We start from the raw sequence: 19,436 nt of genomic DNA, 5'->3' as shown, positions 1-19,436 counted from the left end.
TCCGCCCCCTAGCGTCATTTTTTATTTCGGCGCGCCGCGAGTCTAGGCGGCTGTGATTGGTTGGAGGTGAGCACACTTCCCGTCTGATTGACTGATAGTAGCTAGGGTGGGTGGGGCTAAGGCCGCGGCGGTGAATTATGGGGGTTAAGACTACGGGAGGTGGGTGACGGTTGGTTCCTGAATGAGGAGGGCGGAGTAAACGGCGGAAGCAGGCGTTGTGGGTGGGGGTGGTTTCGGGGAAGAGGAAAGAAGCAGTGGGATGGAAGTAGTTTGGTGTCCGCAGCACGGTAGGAGGTCAGGGTCCTAGGGTCCTTCGGGATCTGTCAACCTAGCGTGGCGTAATCATTGTCGACCTTCTCTCCTCAGGGACCTTATGTTTTCTGAAGACCGGCGTCCGAGATGGCCCGAATAAAGGAAAGAGCTTCTATGTGTGCGGAGCGGACACATGCAGCTTCGTGCGGGCCGCCGAGTAGGTCTCGAGCTGGGCATGATTCCCTGGGACTGCGCGTGGCCTCCCAGGAGGAGTCTCCGGCTCCCCGCTTCCCACAAGGACTAGGAGAGCTGGGACACCTGGTCTGCGGAGCCAGGGCCCTTTAAGTAGTTGGTAATCCCAGGAAAGCGTGGCATGTTAAGGACACGCTCCGCCACTGCTTCCTGTGTGACCCAAGGCTGGTTACTTTCCCTCTCTGGGCCGCCAATTCCCTCACTTATAACATGGAGGATTGGCTACATCTGTATCCTTCTGGTCCTTTTCAGTTCTGTTCACCTGTCAGGCCTTGACCCTCCCTTCTCCTGCTTGAACATTACCCCCTTCCCATTTAAGTGAGGCATACAGGCATAGCAGAAATTAACTGGTGCCAGCTTTGCACTAGTTTTAGGCCGAACTGTTATTTATTTTAAAATTTTTATTTATTTATTTTTTGGCTGCATTGGGGCCTCGTTGCTGCACGCGGGCTTTCTCTAGTTGCGGAGAACGGGGGCTAGTCTTTGTTGCAGTGCGCAGGCTCCTCATTGCGGTGGCTTCTCTTGTTGCGGAGCACGGGCTCTAGGTATGCGGGCTTCAGTAGTTGTGGCGCATAGGCTCAGTAGTTGTGGCTCACGGGCTCTAGAGCACAGGCTCAGTAGTTGTGGCACATGGGCTTAGTTGCTCCACGGGATGTGGGATCTTGGCGGACTAGGGCTCGAACCGGTGTCCCCTGCATTGGCAGGCGGATTCTTAACCACTGCGCCACCAGGGAAGCCCTCCAACTGGTTTTTAAATGTTTGAAGTTAAAACACTCTGGTAGTCAGATTAACAGGCCCCTTTAAAAATAGTATTCTCTGCATTTAAGTGGTGAGATTGATATTCCAAAGAAACAAATTACTTTAGGGATTAAAGCTGAAAGAAACATCAGAAATCTGATTCAGCAGTCTAGTTTCTTACAAAGGTGAAAGCTGAGACCCAGAAATATTAAGCATCTTCTTTGAAGTGAGGAAAGTTAATACTGTTCTCATAAATTGTTGTTAATGTTTTCACAGTACCGAGTGTCCACAGTTTCTATGTGAGATTTTAAACTGTCACATCATTATGCATTTTTCCTGCTTTCTACTGAACTTGGTTTAGGAACGGTATTTTTCTACATATGTAAGGCACATAATGGATATCAATACTGGAAAATAAAGTATTTTTTCAACACATATATTAACTTCTCATGTTTCCCCCAAATGATTTAGATGATTTGTGTTTTTGTTATGCTTTGAAACTAAGTGGAAGATTTTTACACTTTTTCAGATTTAGAAAATAAATTTTTAGAGAAAATATTTTCTTAGCCTTCTAATAAGTTTTTACATTTGAAAGAAATTACTGGGATCCAACTTAATTAAATACAAAGTGACTCTATTTAAATCAGTGTTAAATCTGAAGATAGAAGGCACCAAACAAAAATACTCAAGCTATCAACACCATATCATTATGTCAGAGTTTACTGTTTAATTTCTGATATCTATATGGAGCTTCTTAGGTTCAGTACCTAGCTCAAGTTTCATGAGACATGAAAGCACATTCAGATTTGTAGGAGTTAAACATTAATAGAAGCATAAGATTTGGTTTTAAGTGAAGAGAAAAATGCCCTTATATAGCGTACCATTTATAAGAACATATTGCTATACAAACTAGTACAATAATATTTGACATGAAGACAGTTATTTGATAAATTCGACCTCTTTGGAATGTCTGGTAACCAGAATATAAGCAAAAAGACAAAGAAAATGCCATAGGTGATGTGAGACTACTTTAGATCTTCACTCTCAAATGTTATACATAAATTCTTTCATAGTAAGAAGTTGGAAGGGAGGAGTTGAACTTATGCCAACCAAGCATGAAGCAAATTAGTAGAGTGTGTTTGCAGAGTTGGCATGTGAACAACACTGAGTGACAGCTAACAGGTTATCAGGAAAAAGGATGATGGAAGAACCTGGGGAAAATTCACAGCTTGGAGGTATCGCAGTATCGTGGTCACATAGCACAGTATCGTTTTAAACTTGAGTCCTCAGGAAAAAGATAGGTATATTTACTGTCATGTTTTATTTGGGGGCATGAGAAAAAATGAAAGTTGTGGGCCCTTTCCCCAGAGGAATGCACATAGACATAAAAGTGTGTGGGATTTACAAACCCAGTAGAGGTCATACATGGACCCTTAAGTTTAAAACCCATATTCTGGATTTAATTTTAGGATATTGACCTCTATTCTTTGCCTCCTAAAACAAAATTTCAATTTTTTTTCCCTCTAGCATTCCTGTTTCTCATTGTTTATTGCATGAGGACTTTGTGGTAGAGCTTCAGGGTCTGTTTCTATCACACGGCAAGAAAGAATACAGGTAAGTGTCCAAAAGGAACAGCTAAGTGTATTTGTTTTTGTTTTTGTTTTGCTTGGCCTGGTGGGGTTACAGTCAGGTGTTTTCCTAGGATTGACTATTCTTTAAAAGTCATTAAAAAACAAATGGTATTTCAATATATATTGAATATCTTTTGGGCTGTCACTTCCTAACTTCTGAGCTACTGGTTAATGTGAGAAGCCTGACTTCTAGTTAATTTCTGGATAAACTGCTCTACCTCCCTCCCTCTCCAGCTCTCAAGTAGCCAATTTAACATCAGCCCACCAATGGTCAATAACTTGTACTAACTTGTCAACTTTCTCATTCTGGTACTACAACGAGGTAATGTGTAAAAATGTCTAATGTATGTTAAGTACTCAATAAATGCTAGTTTCTCTTTTATGGGAACTCAGAGAAAGGGCAGAGAAGTCTATATAGGTGGCAGATATTTGTCATGTGTATTGAAAAATAAGTAGGAATTCGCTAGGGGCAAAAAAGAGGTCATATTTAACCGATCAGTATCCTGCATTAGTGTACAGGGGCATGAAGTAATTGCAAGCTTTTGGTTCAGTGGTAGTTTAGCATATATGTAAGTGGAGACTTCAGAAGATAAGACTGGCCAGGAAGGCAGGGGCCAGATGTAATGTTTTTATATGATATTCTGTGCAGTTTGAAATTTATATATTCTAGATCAATTTTTCCCCCCAAGTATAGGCATTCAAGTACCATCTTCACAATTTTTACATAACTGAAAACTGCCTGTACTACTGTATTTCTTAACTGAGTTATGCATGCAGTAAGATGCACAGTTCTTTTAAGTGTTCAACCAGTTGAGTTTTGAGAAAGGTGTATACCCATCCTTATAACCAAGATCCCAGTCAAAATATAGAATATTTATTTCTATTACCCCATTAAGTGCCATTGGATCCCTTCTAGTTAATCCCCCCACCCACTGTAGCCAATCATTGTTTTGATTCATACTGTATGTGTTCTTTTGTATCTGGCTTTTATGTAACAGTATCTGTAAGATTCATCCATGTGGTTGTGTGTATCAGTAATTCATTTTTAAAAAATAAATTTATTTACTTATTTATTTTTTGGCTGCGTTGGGTCTTCGTTGCTGCGCACAGGCTTTCTCTAGTTGTGGCGAGTGGAGGCTACTCTTCGTTGCGGTGCGCGGGCTTCTCATTGTGGTGGCTTCTCTTTGTTGCAGAGCACGGGCTGTAGGGCGTGCAGGCTTCAGTAGTTGTGGCGTGTAGGCTCAGTAGTTGTGGCTCACGGGCTCTAGAGCACAGGCTCAGCAGTTGTGGCACATGGGCTTAGTTGTTCTACGGCATGTGTGGTGGGATCTTCCCAGACCAGGGATCGAACCCATGTGTCCTGCATTGGCAGGCGGATTCTTAACCATTGCGCCACCAGGGAAGTCCCCAGTAATTCATTCTTTATTATTGCCCAGTTGAATTCCATTTTATGAATACCATTTATGAAAACCATTTTGTTTCATGTGTTTTTTTGCCATTTCTGTATATCTTCTTTGATGGAGTATCTGTTTAAAATTTTTGCCCATTTTTTAAATTGAAATTTTTAAATGACATAATTGCAGAGTCACAAGCAATTAAAAGAAATATTGATAGTACAGAGAGAGCCTCTGTAGACTTTGCCTAATGGTAACATTTTGCAAAATTTAGTATAATATCATAACTAGGATATTGATATTGATATTGATAATCCACTGATCTCATTTGTAAAGATAGTTTTACTTGTACTAATTTGTGTGTGTACGTATACATTTAGTTCTATACAACTTTATCAAGTGTAGTTTCGTGTATTCACTACAACAGTCAAGATATTGAGTGGTTCCATTACCAGAGGATCCTTCTTGTTGCCCTTTTATAACCACACCCACCTTCCTCGTTTCCCCCTGTTCACCCCTGCCAATCATGAAGCTGATCTCCAGCTCTAAAATTTTGTCATTTCAAAATGTTACATACATGGAATCATACAGCATAACTTTGGGGGATTTTTGCCTATTTTTAAAATTGAGTTGTCTTTTGTTATTGAGTTGAGAGAGTTCTTTATGTATTCTCTGTAGAAGTCCTTTGGTGGATATATGGATTGTGAATGTTTTCTCCCAATTTGTGGCTTTCATTTTCTTGACTATCTTTTGAGGAGCAGAAGCTTTTCATTTTATGAAGTCCATTTTATCATTTTGTTATGGTTTGTGCTTTTTGTGTTCTCTGAGAAATCTTTGCCTACCTCAAGATCATAAAGTTCTCCAGTGGTTTCTTCTAGAAGTTTTATAGTTGTTTTTTTTTTAATGGCTTTTTTGTTTAGTCTCTGCTCTACCTCATATTATCAATAATTTGGGGTACCTCATGAGATTCAAATTGAGGTTCATTTAATTTTTCATATAGTAATGAATGAATGTTATTCAATTGTTTCAGCACCATTTTTTGAAGACTTTTCTTTCCCCATGGAAATGCTTGGCACCTTTGTTGAAAAATCGGTTGACCACCACGTGTGGGTCTATTTTTGGACTTGCTAAGCTCTTCCATTGATCTATTTGCCTATCCTGACACGATCAGATAAGATCGTGTGAATCCAACTTTCCTTTTCAAGACTGGCTATTCTAAGTCCTTTACATTTCCATATAAAATGTAGAATTGACTTTTAAAATTTCCTCAGAAAACTCAGTTGGGATTTCATTGAACCTATATAGATCAGTTTGGGGAGAACTGACATCAATATTGATCTTCCAGTTCATGAGCATGGTATATTATTTATTTATGACTTTTAAAATTTCAGCATTATGGAATAGTTCTCATTATAGAGTACTGTACCCTTTTGGTTAAATTTAGTCCTCAGTGTTAATGTTTTTTGACACTGTTATAAATGGAATTTTTTTTTTTTGGCTGCACCATGCGGTTTGCGGGATCTTAGTTCCCCTACCAGAGATTGAACCCTGGCCCTTGGCAGTGAAAGTGCAGAGTCCTAACCACTCGACCGCCAGGGAATTCCCTATAAATGGAATTTTAAAAAAATTCTCTCTTCTGTTGTTTTCTGCTAGTACAGTGGTGCCAGTAAGCCTCTAGTACGTGAAGTTAGGATGTTCTCCTTTACACACTACTGGGGGCCCTGAATCATACAGAGATATTGTTCTATGTGGTAGGAAGACGCCGAAGAATTTTTTATTCAATTTGCATTAAAAGAAGAACTATGGAAGTTAGATTAGGAAGTGAAGGCAGTGGAGGCACGAAGCCCACTGAACTAATAGCTGCTATTGAATGCCTACTACGTGGCATGTTCTTTACCTCTTATCTTCCTAGAATCTGCTGTGAGAGGTTTCAATATCCCTGTTGTATAGACAGATGAGGAAACATTTAGAGAGGTTAGAAAAGGAATCTGAGGTGCCATGGTTATGATGTGGCATGGCTGGGATTTGAGCCTAGGTCTAACCAACTCCAGGCACACCCACCTTCTCTAAGTAAAAGATGGGTTTGGATTGAAGCCCTGGCAGTGGAGTTGGATGCACTTAGACTGGAGAACACTTGCTGAAATGGATATGGCACGTTTCCTGGTAGGGGGTTTAAGCACATTTAAGCATGTTCTTTCCTCCATTTACTCAGCTGGGACAGTGGTCATGGTAGACCCGATTTCACTGGTTGTGAGGGTTCACTGAGGCCGTGTGTGTGGTGCACTTAGTCTGGCATTCGGCACGTGGTCAGTGCTCAGGAAATGGTTGCCTAGTTGGGTTTATGGATGATGAGTTTACCATTAAGCAAGACAAGGAAAGAAAGGTAACATCAGTAGAGGATGGCTAACACATACAGCTTTGGACTCATTGTGTCTTATGTATGTATGAAACCAGCTAGCAAAGTGAGTGGGCAGCTCCGAAGAAAGGTCTAAGCTGAAGACAGAAGTTTGAGAACTTGTCTCTAATATTCTTCACACTAGGTAGATGAGGCTGAGAGGTGATCATTATTTTAAAAATAGAAAATGAATGCTTGAATGTATTTCTTTTAGTCCAAATCTAGAACACTTATTAGGCGGTACTTACTAGAGCTTTAAAAAGCTTGTTTTAGGACAAATAAAATACAGTTCTACAACCCACAACAAATTAAAAGCAAAGCAAAAAAAGCAAAAAATCCAGCAAGTACCCTGATAGGTGGTACAGGCTGGAAATTTAAAAAGAAATAGGTAATGTGTCTATGGATGATGACTTCCATAGCAGACAGTAAGGCATTTAGCCAGAACCCCTATACTCTGGAGAACGATGTCAGGGAGTACAGCCTTTCCTTCCCCAAAACTGGGTTTTCTTTTCAGGAGCTTAAAGTACTTTACATGCTTGAATTAATACCATTATGTTTAATGCTTAACCTAGCTAGGAAGCAGGTGTAGCAGAGTAATGCAGGGGAGGTATAAACCAAAGTAGGACTAAGATGCCCATTTTTGTTACCTTGGAGTAAAGCCGCTTTTGTGTGTAGTTCTCTAACTAAACACCAGATGGTACCACTCACCAGTGTTTGACTGATCCTTCAGCCATGGGCATTTTTAATGCCCAGTTTATGGGCATTAAAGAAAACTATGATAGTCCTTCGGTAGAACCAGAAGGAACAACCCTTGCTTTGACGTTAATGATGTGGCACACGTTGATATACAGATGTTGGACATTGTCATCCAGCTCCTGAGTTCATGTTCTTGCCCCCCTCTCTCTCTCTCTCTCTCTCTCAGCTTTCATTCTCAAGGATATGGGGTCAAAATAGATGGTAATATTCTTTTGTCTGTAGTTGCGTAAAACCAACCAGTTATTTTAGTTCTTTAAAGAACTGGTTGTAGTGGGATGTTCGAAATACTTCATTTTTCATACCACTTGAATCTTTTTTTTTTTTTTTTTTTTTTTTTTTTTTTTTGCGGTACGCGGGCCTCTCACTGTTGTGGCCTCTCCCGTTGCGGAGCACAGGCTCCGGACGCGCAGGCTCAGCGGCCATGGCTCACGGGCCCAGCCGCTCCGCGGCATGTGGGATCTTCCCAGACCGGGGCACGAGCCCGTGTCCCCTGCATCGGCAGGCAGACTCTCAACCACTGTGCCACCAGGGAAGCCCCCGACTTGAATCTTTGCATGTCTAGGAAACTCCTTGTATGGTTCATTACTGGGTAGAATTGACATGCAGGTTATTTAACCCAGTGATGATTACCTAGGCTGATGACGGAGAGGCATTTGGTCATGAACCAGACCCATACAGAAGGACCTCAGGCCCAGCAACCCATGAAGAACTCCACTCAATAAAGCCAGGACTTTTACTAGGTGCTGTAGAGTGTCGTGCGCTGCGCTGTATCATAGAAGTAATCCTTGTATGGAGAGGATATTAACCCTTTTTAATATGTGTAGCAGTTACTTTCCCCAGTTTGCCTTTTGTCATATAATTTCACCTATAGTATTTTTACTATATGGAATTTAATACTTTTATGTAGTCAAATTACTAAATCCTTTCTCTCTCAGCTGCAGGATTTTGTCATTCCCTTTTCACTTCAGGATTACAAAAATATTCATCTCCATTTTTTTCCTAGAACATTTACAATTTCATTCTTTTTTAAAAAAAATAAATTTGTTTACGTATTTATTTTTGGCTGCGTTGGATTTTTGTTGCTGCGTGCGGGCTTTCTTTAGTTGTGGCGAGTGGGGGTTACTCTTCGTTGTGGTGCACAGGCTTCTCATTGTGGTGGCTTCTCTTGTTGCGGAGCACAGGCTCTAGGCGCGCGGGATTCAGTAGTTGTGGCACACGGGCTCTAGAGCGCAGGCTCGGTAGTTGTGGTGCATGGGCTTAGTTGCTCCGTGGCATGTGGGATCTTCCCAGACCAGGGCTCGAACCCGTGTCCCCTGCATTGGCAGGCGGATTCTTAACCACTTTGCCACCAGGGAAGTCCTACAGTTTCGTTCTTTACATTTTTTGTTCCATCTTGAATTTCTTTGTAAAAGAATGAGGTAGAAATCCAGCTTTATGTTTCTCTGTTGCTGCATATATAGATGTGAACCCATATTTCTAAGGTCCCTGTGACACAATTGGGATAAGAGACATATGGAGGTTGGCGAGCAGTCTGATCTGCACATTAGAGTGCTCTATCGGATGTGTTCAAGTGCCAGATGCTTCTGTGACTATAAGACTAACAGTAGGAGATTAAGGCTGATGAAGGTTACTGAGAAAGTGGAGGAACTGAGACTTGGATTTGGCCTTGAATGACCTCTTGCTGGTTTCTTCATCATTATTGTTCATAACCTATGTCCTGGAAAATAATTAATGAATATACTGTAGAAATTATGCTCTTTTTTCATAGTGGAATCAGTGTTTGCTTTCTCTATGAGAATATATTTCCACTGCTTTCTCTGTTGATTTACAGTTTAATAAATGTAACAAACTTTTTATCCTAAAAGTAGAGAAGCCCACCCAGATTGATTTTAATAAAAATGTAAGTAGAAGCATTTTTTGCACTGTGCCTAGCACATAGTTGATGCTCAGTGTGTGTTGTTTTCTTCCCTCTTTCTCCAAATCTTGCCCTTCTCCTGAAAGTCTTTGAGGCATGGGCTTTAAAACAGATACTATGAAATATTCTTTCAGTAAAGGTTTCAAGTACTTGATACACTTTCAACAACAGCAGGAATTTGTTCTTGACTTATTTTCATAAGTAGTAGTACTCCCTAACAGTAGCCAGTACTTTGAATTTTTATGCATTCAAGGCATTTCAGAAATTTTCGGAACTATATGTTCAATATAGTATCCTATTGCAGTAAGAAAAATTAGAGACCAATACATGTTTTTTAAAATTGTGAGCTTGAATGGGAAAATTTTGAGTTTGTATGAGAGGGGCTGGTCCTGTTTTCTTTTTAACTTGACGTTTATGGAATACTTGTCCATTTGGGGCTTGTTATCTTTGCTTCTATGTCCAAGCGAAGTATGGCGTTGAGGGGTCGTGACCTGCTCAGGATTTGTTTTTGAGTTAGGAATCAGACTGTTGTGATTCCTGTTGTATATCACAGTACTAATTTAAGAAGTTTGAAAAAGAACAAGAAATTAAATGGAAAGAGCAGAGAGAAGGAATTAGCGCAGGCAAAACTAAAATTTAATGAGTGAGAAAACAGCAAAAAGAGAACTAATAAGTAAAACCTAGAAGCTAATTGTTGAAGAAAAACAGAGAAGGCTCTAATCCACAGTATGAGATATAGATAGTTGCCTTATGGATATATTAAAACACATGTGAAATGACATATACAAAAGGTTATTCGTTGTGATATTGCTTTTAATAGGAAAGAATTGGAAACAACCAAACTGTCCCCTTCAAGAGGTCTGGTTAAATAAATAATGGAACATCCTTATAGTGGAAAACTGCAGCTGTGTAAAAAACTGTGCAGCTGTAGAAAATATATATATATATATATATATATATAAGGAAGTCCTTTATGTATATGTTTTTATAGAAAAATCTCCAAGACATTGTTAAGTTTAAAAAAAAAAGAAGCAAGCAAGGTATTTAGTACCTTGAGTAGAGAAGGAAGAAATAAAATATTATATTTATCTGCATTAAAACCATCTCTGGAAAGGCAAACAAAAAATTAATGAAAATGGTTACTTGGGAGGGATGTGAACGGAACATATGAGGAGGGGGTGCTTTTCACTGCCATTTTACACTTTTTGATTGAGTATATTACCCATTTAAACAATTAAAATATGTATTTTAAAAGCTCTTATTTAACTGATTACATGTTTTTGAGAAGTCATTTGGGGTAAGGAAAAAATCAGTTGGTTCTGTTTAATTCAGCAGTACTTAACTATTATGTACAAAAGGCGAAGCTTAGTTACGAATGAAGAGATCATATATGGTTATAGCCTTCTGGTTGCTGAAAATATAGTTGGGCAGACAGGCAGATACAAGTGTAATACAACTATATACAATAAAAATACAGAAGCAGTACAATGAATGAACAGGGAAGGGGATGTGGGAAAACCTTGCAAAGGAGGTATGTCTTGAACTAGGTGTGGAGGGACCTGTAGGACTTTGACAGCTGGTGATGGGGTAATGGTGGGCAAATAGGGATAAGGAGGACATCCTTTGGATGGAGGATGGTACACATGCAAAGTCCAGTAGGATGGAGAGTGTGTGGCTTAGTTTGAGGATGGGACAGAGTAGCCATTTCTGGATAGCTGGAGTGTAGGTAGTGTTTGTGTGAGCAGGGACTGTCTTGCACTGGGATGTAAGTCTGTATTCAGTCTTTTTTTTCTTAATGGAAGATTGGAAATATGTATAAAATTAGGATAGAATAATACAGCCCATGAGCTTCAACAATCACCAATTCATGGCTAATCTTGTTCCATATATACCCTACCCACTCCACCCCCCAACTCCTGCCATATTTGGAAACAGATCCCAGCTAATGTCATTTCTTCTGTAAATATTTCAGTGTGTAGCTCTAAAAGATATGAACTCTTTTTTTTTAACCAGTTGGAGTACAGATTTCCAGTAGATTCATAAATGTTATAAATAGTTTATTTTTTGGTAGTTTTTGTTCATTTGCTTAAGTCAAGATCCAAATAAGGTCCACAGATTGCAGTTGATTGATAGGTTTGTTTAAGTCTCTTAAGTAGGTCCCCCCAATCTTTTTTTCTCCCTTGTGATTTACTTGTTGAAGGAATCAAGTTGTTTATCTTAATAGCATTTCCCACTGTTAAGAGTTTGCAGATTACATCCCTTGGTCGTTTTATGTGTTCCTCTGTTGTTTGTATTTCCTGTAAATTGGTAATTGGATCCAAGTTTGACCAGATTCAGGTTAGTTTTTGTTTGTTTTGGTTTGGCTTGGTTTTTTGGGTTTTTTTTTTAAATTTATTTTTGGCTGTGTTGGGTCTTCGTTGCTGTGTGCAGGCTTTCTCTAGTTGCGGAGAGCGGGGGCTACTCTTCATTGCGGTGGCTTCTCTTGTTAGTAGCTTCTCTTGTTGCGAGGCTCTAGAGCGCAGGCTCCGTAGTTGTGGCGCACGGGCTTCGTTGCTCCACGGCATGTGGGATCTTCCCGGACCAGGGCTTGAACCCGTGTCCCCTGCCTTGGCAGGCAGATTCTTAACCACTGCGCCACCAGGGAAGTCTGTAGCTTGGTTTTTTTGTTTGTTTGTTTGTTTTTACTTTATGGGAAGTATTATGGCTTCCCATTAGGGACACATAATGTCTATTTATCTCCTTTTTTCTGATTTTAGCAGTCCTTGCTGATCAGTGTTCCCATGTCAGTCATTCTGTAGAGTTAAAAGAATAATGAATATGAATATGAATATAATGAATATGAATACCCTCTGGTTACCATGACATCTGTATCCTTTCACTTCTCAGCTCTTATAAATATCCTGTGAGAAAAAGAATTTTTAAATGTCGTACATAAAAGAGTAATTGGTTTCAAGTGACCTTTGAAAGCTGGTATCAAATAATTGTAAGATGTTTTCTTGGGTTAAAAACAAATTTATCTCTTGTTTTAATGTATTTTCACAAATTTGATTATTTCCATTTTATACTTTGTTAGGTTATTCTTCCGATGTGTTAGAAGTAAGGCAGAGGGGAAGCAATGGTGTGGAAATATCCCATGGCAGGTAAGAATTATTCATCTGTTTTCAAACCTGACTATTAAGATTGTTTAATCTGTGAGATCACCTGAAAAGACCCTGAAGTCCAGTATAAACTGGTGTTCATTGTACTATCTCTGAAAGACAGTTCTTTTCTTTAAGCATGGTAGACCTTGTTGGGACTCTTAATTCAAAGGACCATTTGGGTCTTAAATATAGTTAGTATCCTGCTATTTAGGGAAAAATTTAAATTTACTTGACTAACTTCAGCATGTTTTTATAGACTGATATCTATTTGATGTTGGTATAAGCTGAGTATAATTCATAAGCTTCTAGAATGTGAGAATTAGGAGAGACCCTACAGAAATCCAGTACATGAGGAGCTAGACTGTGCAAGGTCATGAAACTTGTTTTTGTAGGGAGATAGCTTGGACTTAAGATTCTGGATTTGCACCGTGAAACCTTCCTAAAGCCAAAATCAAAGCAAGTATACTGTTTAGGTTTGGGGAAAAGTTCATCTTGAGAGAATAGTTTTTCATGAAAAGTATACATTGTGGCTATTGCTATTATTAAAACACTTTGACTTGGTCACTACTGTTCCTTGAGGCCTGGAAAAGCAGTGATCACGGACAGAGAAGGAACCAAGCATTGAAAGTACTGTTAAGAAACGAATACTTTGTGAGTTTGGCAGTCCTTTCTAGAGGGAGAAATTGATCCCAGGAACATTCAGAAAAATTGGACTGCTTTTACTATATTTTCATTTCCTCTGAAAAAAGGTATTCTAGATGTTAAGGTTGCTTTAATATTTTATATTAAGATTATTTCCTTTGTCTTTTAGGATCCTAATTCCAAAGAACATTCTGTAACCAGTAAGTCTCAGCATGCCTCTGAGACATCTCATTATCCTTCCAGCCAGCAGAGAAACCCGTTCAAATTAGTTGACAAGAATCAAGAACCATCCCTCCGGAAGCAGTTCATCAAAGCTGAAGATGAGGAAAAGACAGCTGATAAGAAGCAAAGGGAAGAGAGAGATCCACTCCTGGATCAAAAGAAGGAACAGAAGCCTGAATCTAAGTGCTGCATGGAGAAAGATCTCTCATCTGGCCTGGCGGTAAAGGAAAAACAATCTGCTGTTCAAGAGACGCAGCGAGGGGAGAAGACAGAGTTTCATAGTGCCGCAAAGGAGGTTGAAAGGATGCACAAAAGAAACCTTTTTGAGATGAAATCCAAACAGGTCCGTGGGAATGAGCTGAGAGAACCATCTGCATCTCAGGAGAAGTCAAATGGTGAGAGTCATTCTGTCCAAAAAGAATCAGAACCTCCAAGGGAAAAAGAAACTAAGCCTTTGCCTGGATTTGTTCACAATCAACACCCAATAAGCCAGCCCCTGAAAGGGGGACACCTCAGCAAGGAGCACCCCAAGAGCTGGGAGCCTAGAGAAACAAAGTCAAAGAATGACGCATGCACGCAGACCCTCCAGAAAAGTCTGCTCCAGGGCCATTTGCAGGCAAAGCCGGAGACCCAGGACACGCCTGCTCCAAAGGGACCGGCTGCTCAGCCTGCACCGCTGGCCGCAGGGCATCCCCAGGGAGAGAGGCGAGATGCCGATACAAGCAGTGGTGACAGTGAGGAAGATGACATTGTTTTTGTTTCCTCTAAGCCAGGGAGGCCCTTGCTCTTTGACTTGACTCTAGACTCACAGAAGAAGGAGAACCTTAAATTCCCTGGTCAGAGTGTGCAAAGAAAAATTTCTCCTGACTCAGGCGTTTCCAAGAAGGGAGAATCTTCAGACCCAGAAGCCCAACGTGTGTACCTCACAACACAGCTGAAACAAAAGAAGGTACTACTGACCTGTGTTTTGTTTATAAGTTTGGAGCATTGCTTGCTGTGGGTAGATAAGGGACGCCACAAACAAGTTAAATATATTAACGTGAGAAAGGTTTTAGCGGTGGATGTTTAGTTTCTGCCTTTTGCTATGTTTATATTTTCAGGCTTGGTAAGTCACCTGGGTTTAGAAAGAAAAAAGTTTCTGGTTTTCACACATATAGTTAAAAGACTGTGATTTCAGAGTTTTAGCATTTTAGGCTATTTTAATCTGAAACTGTCTTTCTAATGACTTGAGAGGAGCGACCCATGTTATAGGATCTGTTTTCCAGAACACACTGGCATCTGTGAACATCCAGGCTCTTCCAGACAAGGGTCAGAAGTTGTTCAAGCAACTTCAGGAGCTGGAGGATGCGCTCGGTGCCCTGGCCCTCTCCCCAGAGCAAGGTAAAAGGGGTTCTGCCCCCGAACCCACAATTTGCATGAACTTCACGAGACATTCGAGAGGCGTTTCAATAAAGAATAGGTTGACTCATTCACCTGCTCATCTTGTTATCTGTTACTGAGCTTCCTTTATAAGTTACACCTGTGATTTATAAAAACTTCCTCCTATTTCCTGTGGACTCAAGTCTTTTTCCCATTGTTTAAGAAAAGGTTTAAATACTGTGCTCTCTCAGAAGTCTTCCCAAGCTCATGGCGATCCCACCCTCTCTTGACCTCACCTCACGCATAGAATTCCTTCACTTTTCTGAAGTGTAATCTGTTCTTCCCTTGTTTTTTGAGCAGGCACGAATGAGAAGAGTAACACTCAAGTACCACAGCAGAGCAACTTCACCAAAACGACCACTGACCCTCCCCACTTGGTGCCTCCCAAACCCCTGCAGGGCCGGGATCTCCAGCCTCTTGGTGGTCTAGGACTGAAGGCTGCCCGTCAGCAGGCTGCTGGAGGGTCTGATCAGTGCTGTGGAGGTGAGATCCGAGGGCCTGCCCCTGGTGGGAACCGCTACACCTACGAGTTAAATGCTGCCTCGTAGATAACCTTTGTAACCATGAAAAGGGACAAACCATTCTGAGTTGCCTGTGTGATAAAGCTTGTGATGCTCAGCTAAGTTTATACACAGTGTAATTTAGATCTTTGTGAGGGCAGAGACTGTGTCTGCCCTGTTCACTGACCTTGTTCACGGTCCTTGATCGGTCGGCCCGGTGGTCGGCGTATGGGAGTCATCCAGTAAATGTTTGTGAATGAAAACTTGAACTTATATCATGATGAGGGAGGCAGGCCAGTGGATACGTTTATAGTCCTTCTGTGTGTGTGTGTGTGTGTGTGTGTGTGTGTGTGTGTGTGTGTGTGTGTGTGTGTATACGCGTGTGCATGTGTGCTGAGGCAGAGCAGGGGACTATGTGAGCATGACCAGTAGACTCACAGAGAGCAGTACCACCCGATTTAAATGAGTGTTTCCATCCTGAACTCTGCAGAAAACAATGAATTCAGAAGCACCTGCAGAATGAAGATCCCAGGTAGAGCCTCAACTATGTAATATGATCGGTTGGTTTGCTGACCAGGACGCAGGACCTCGAGTGGGCTGGCAGCGAGGAAAAAAGCTAAAGCCAGTTTTCTCCCAACTGAGAACTGCTCAAGATACAGGGAGGGAAAAGGAGAGAAAAAAGAAAACAGGAGGAAGGGAGGGGAGAAAGGTTAAAGAGCAGTAGTCAACAAGGGGGTAAGGAATAGACGGGGTGCCAGATGAAGCAAAGGTCTCTCTAAAAGGGCCCAGGGAAAACATACTTATATGTATAAAATAGATAAACAACAGGGACCTACTGTATAGCACAGGGAACTATACTCAATGTCTTGTAATAACCTATAATGGAAAAGAATCTGAAAAAGAATATATATATATAAAGAATATGTATGTATGTAACTGAATTACTTTGCTTGAAATTAACACAACATTGTAAATTAACTATACTTCCATTTAAAAAAAAAAAGAAAAAGTACTTGGTCCAGTGGCACAGCATAGCTGTGCTCCAGACTGTTTGAAGAACATTGCTGTGTGACAGCGTCATTCAGTAATCACCATGGTGATGGAGTTGCCTAGAGAAATTAAGTTATGGTGGATTATTAAGGTAAGAAGTTATGTAATATGTTTAGGAAAGAATTCCATTAAAATAGCTTTCCATTTAAAAATTATTTAAGTGACTAATTAATTTTTATCTGTCTTAGAAATCTCTTATTTGGATACTTCATCCCTAAACTTGCAACCAACTAAGGTGCTTGTGTTTATTAATGAACTTCAGTAGAAGTTCTCTGTGTAGAATGAGTGGGCTCCAGCACTGAAGGATTATATTCTCAGTGCTGTGCAGGCAGCCTGGGACGCACACTGTAGGGGCTGTCTCTCCCTGTCTGCCTAAACTTCGGCAGACTTCCTGTTGCTCAACCTCTTCTATTGCTGGCTTTTCTTCTTTGCATCCAGCCCCAGGGGTCTTTTTTTCTGAAAATTCTCAAGGTATTACCTTCTTCCCTGCCACCTCTTCAAAGCTGAAAGAGGAAAAAAATATTATGGGTTATCTTATTTTTCATTATACTTTATTTTGTCCTGTATTAGAACACTTGATAATGTGATTTTTAAAAATAACAGACAAACAAAGACTAGGGATAATGAAGCCTGTGAGTCTAGGAGAGTCTGGAGGCAAGAATTTTTAGTCCATACAGATCCATCATCTGGCAAATAATGAACTGCGTTTTTGCAGCTCTGGCCAGGACATAGTACTCGCAACACTTTTAGGTAACCTCGATTTGTACGCAGGCCCTAAAGGCCAAGATCGCCTTCGCGCAGTGTGGCAAATCACAAGTGAAGCCATTGATGAGCTGCATCGATCACTTGAGTCACGTCCTGGCGAGACAGCTGTGGCAGAGGATCCAGCTGGGTTGAAGGTGAGCCAGGAAGGCCCACAGGGCAGAGTGTCTTATAACAGTATCCCAGCGCCCACGAGGAGGGGGACCAACTACTGTGAAAGTGCCCATCAGAGTGCCATTCTGACATATCTTTTCTACAAATAATGCTCAAGTGGCTTCCCTTGCAGTATTTTCTTTTTTTCTGTTTAGTAGTGAGAAGAAAAAAACAGTGTTTTTTTTCTTAAAGTCATATAGTTATATATGTCTGTAGCAGTAACAGATCCATTTATTGAGCTTCAATAGGTACCACAAAGTTGCAAAGGAATTGCTGCTCTTAGTGGACTAGTTGGGGTGAAAGTGCATGTACAACCTGTGTAAGACACCTACACAATGACTGTAAGACAGAAAATGTGCATTGTCGTGTACTGTGGACTGTATGCAAAGTACAAACGGATTCGAAATAAAGGAAAAGTTACTCTAGGTCAGCAGTATTATTTGTGCCTTAAACAAACTGCAAGCCTAGAGATAGGATAGAAACCAAATACTCCAGTTAGAGGGAGTGGTGTTCAGAGGGAAGATACAGAGATTGGTATTCATAAGTGATGGTCAGGTGACATCAGTGCCTGAGCTGGGAGCAGCGGGTGATGTAACTAAGCAGGAAGAGTCCCTTGCTGTGGAGCCTGGCATTGGTGAAGGAACTTAGACTGGAATGGCTCAAGAGATATTATGGAATCACTGTAGAGTTTTGAGCAGGGATGTTTTGTGAAGGTTATTTATGTCACAGAGTTCAAGATAAACTGGAGGAAGGAAAGACTAGAAGGTGGGCCCCCAGTTAAAGGGCTATCAATTTATGACCAGCAGTGCGGACTGGGACATTGCCCACAGAGAGGAGAGGCACATTTAAGAGATAATGAGGAAGAGCCAGTGGAATGGCTGGTAAAAGTCGGGTGACCAGTCAGAGGTCTTGGCTGCAAACAATAGAAACTGACTTGGGCTGATTAAGCAGACAAAGCAGGACTCTCACTTGAGAGCGAGAGAGGCGGCTCTTGATAGACATGCTGGACAACTGGCATCAATGACAACTGTCCTGGGCAGACCAGGACGTGTGGTGAGAGGGAGCAGTCCAGGACTTCAAGGTGAAATGAGCAGCTGATCTGACAACTAGAATATTGGGAGGGTCACTTAGAGAAAATAAACAAGTAGAGTATGGAGTCCATGTGGCCAGGCTGCAGCATAGCCTCTCATCAGGAACTGGTACTTAACTTTCGGTTATTACCTTTGTCAGATCCCTTTGCTGCAGCACCAGAAGCAGGCATTAGCCTGGCTGCTATGGCGGGAAAGTCAGAAGCCACGAGGAGGAATTTTGGGTGAGTCTGGTGTTAGGCTAAGAGCCAACAAATGCAGTGCTTCGTTCAGTCCTCTCAACTCTGGGTATGTACTCTAATGCCCCATTTGACAGATGAGGAAACTGCGGTGTGGGAAGTTTAAGCCACGTGCTCCAGAGTACACAGCCATAGGATCAGTCAGGTCTTGGTTGCAGGCAGTAGAGATTGACTCTGGCTGATGAAGCAGAGGGAGGGTTTATTCTGTGGTGGCCCACAGAATCTCTGGGAGATGTGGAGGGCCGGGCTGGACTTCTAGGAGCAATGGCCAAAGCCAAGTCACCAACGGAGTGTCCTGTAAGAACCGTCATGGCTGCTTTGTGCCATCGAGCAGTAGAAGAAAGCACTGCCACCCCAAAATCAAACGCTGCCGTCTCCAACCTTTCCTGTAGAAAGTGTTTCACAGGGAGCCTCTTTTCTAAAGTTACTCACATCTGAATCGAAGTCTGGTGTGAGTGTAAGTGCTCTGTAGAGCCAGCTCATGCTGCCGGTGCCTTAGCTGCAGAAGAGGCAGGAAGTAAGTTTTCCAGGCTCTGCTTTGCAGACTAGTCACACTAAAATTTTCCAAGGTGCTCACCTTCCAGAAAGCATGACAGATGTCCACTGTGGCTAGTAAGTGGCTGTGTCTGGGTCTCCAAGACCACCTCCAGGTTAGATGATTTGCTAAGATGCACAGCATATAGTCATATTCGTGGGTGTAATTTATTACAGTCAAATAAATTGAATAATAATTGAGCGATTTGATTTGATATAGGTCAAAATTAGCAAAGGAAGAAGGCACTTGGGGCAAAGTCCAGGGGAAACCAGGTTCAAGTTCCAGAGGCCTGTCCCAGTGGAGTCACTCAGTGTGTGCTTAAGTCTTCCACATGTAAAATGTTGCCAACCAGG

The 19,436-nt window shown here is 41.3% G+C and overlaps 1 protein-coding gene across 2 annotated transcripts in view; it reads left to right on the top strand.

The window, feature by feature from the left end:
- Window positions 1–229: 229 nt before the first annotated feature.
- TTF2 (transcription termination factor 2) overlaps window positions 230–19,436 on the top strand; it is a 44,517-nt gene continuing 25,310 nt past the window's right edge. The window contains exons 1-9 of one of the 2 annotated variants that reach the window (XM_007119382.4): window positions 230–287; window positions 367–469; window positions 2,770–2,856; window positions 12,407–12,473; window positions 13,285–14,286; window positions 14,603–14,717; window positions 15,057–15,239; window positions 17,057–17,205; window positions 18,452–18,533. In XM_007119382.4, the coding sequence (XP_007119444.2) occupies window positions 260–287; window positions 367–469; window positions 2,770–2,856; window positions 12,407–12,473; window positions 13,285–14,286; window positions 14,603–14,717; window positions 15,057–15,239; window positions 17,057–17,205; window positions 18,452–18,533 (1,816 nt within the window). In that variant the 5' untranslated portion in view covers window positions 230–259. The remainder of the gene's footprint in view (window positions 288–366; window positions 470–2,769; window positions 2,857–12,406; window positions 12,474–13,284; window positions 14,287–14,602; window positions 14,718–15,056; window positions 15,240–17,056; window positions 17,206–18,451; window positions 18,534–19,436) is intronic. The other variant, XM_007119383.4, reaches the window with a different exon arrangement.

Source organism: Physeter macrocephalus, chromosome 4 (assembly GCF_002837175.3).
Source record: "Physeter macrocephalus isolate SW-GA chromosome 4, ASM283717v5, whole genome shotgun sequence".
NCBI classification, from domain to species: Eukaryota; Metazoa; Chordata; class Mammalia; order Artiodactyla; family Physeteridae; genus Physeter; species Physeter macrocephalus.
The sequence above is the reverse complement of the archived record's forward strand: the minus strand, read 5'-3'. Positions and strand labels throughout refer to the sequence as shown.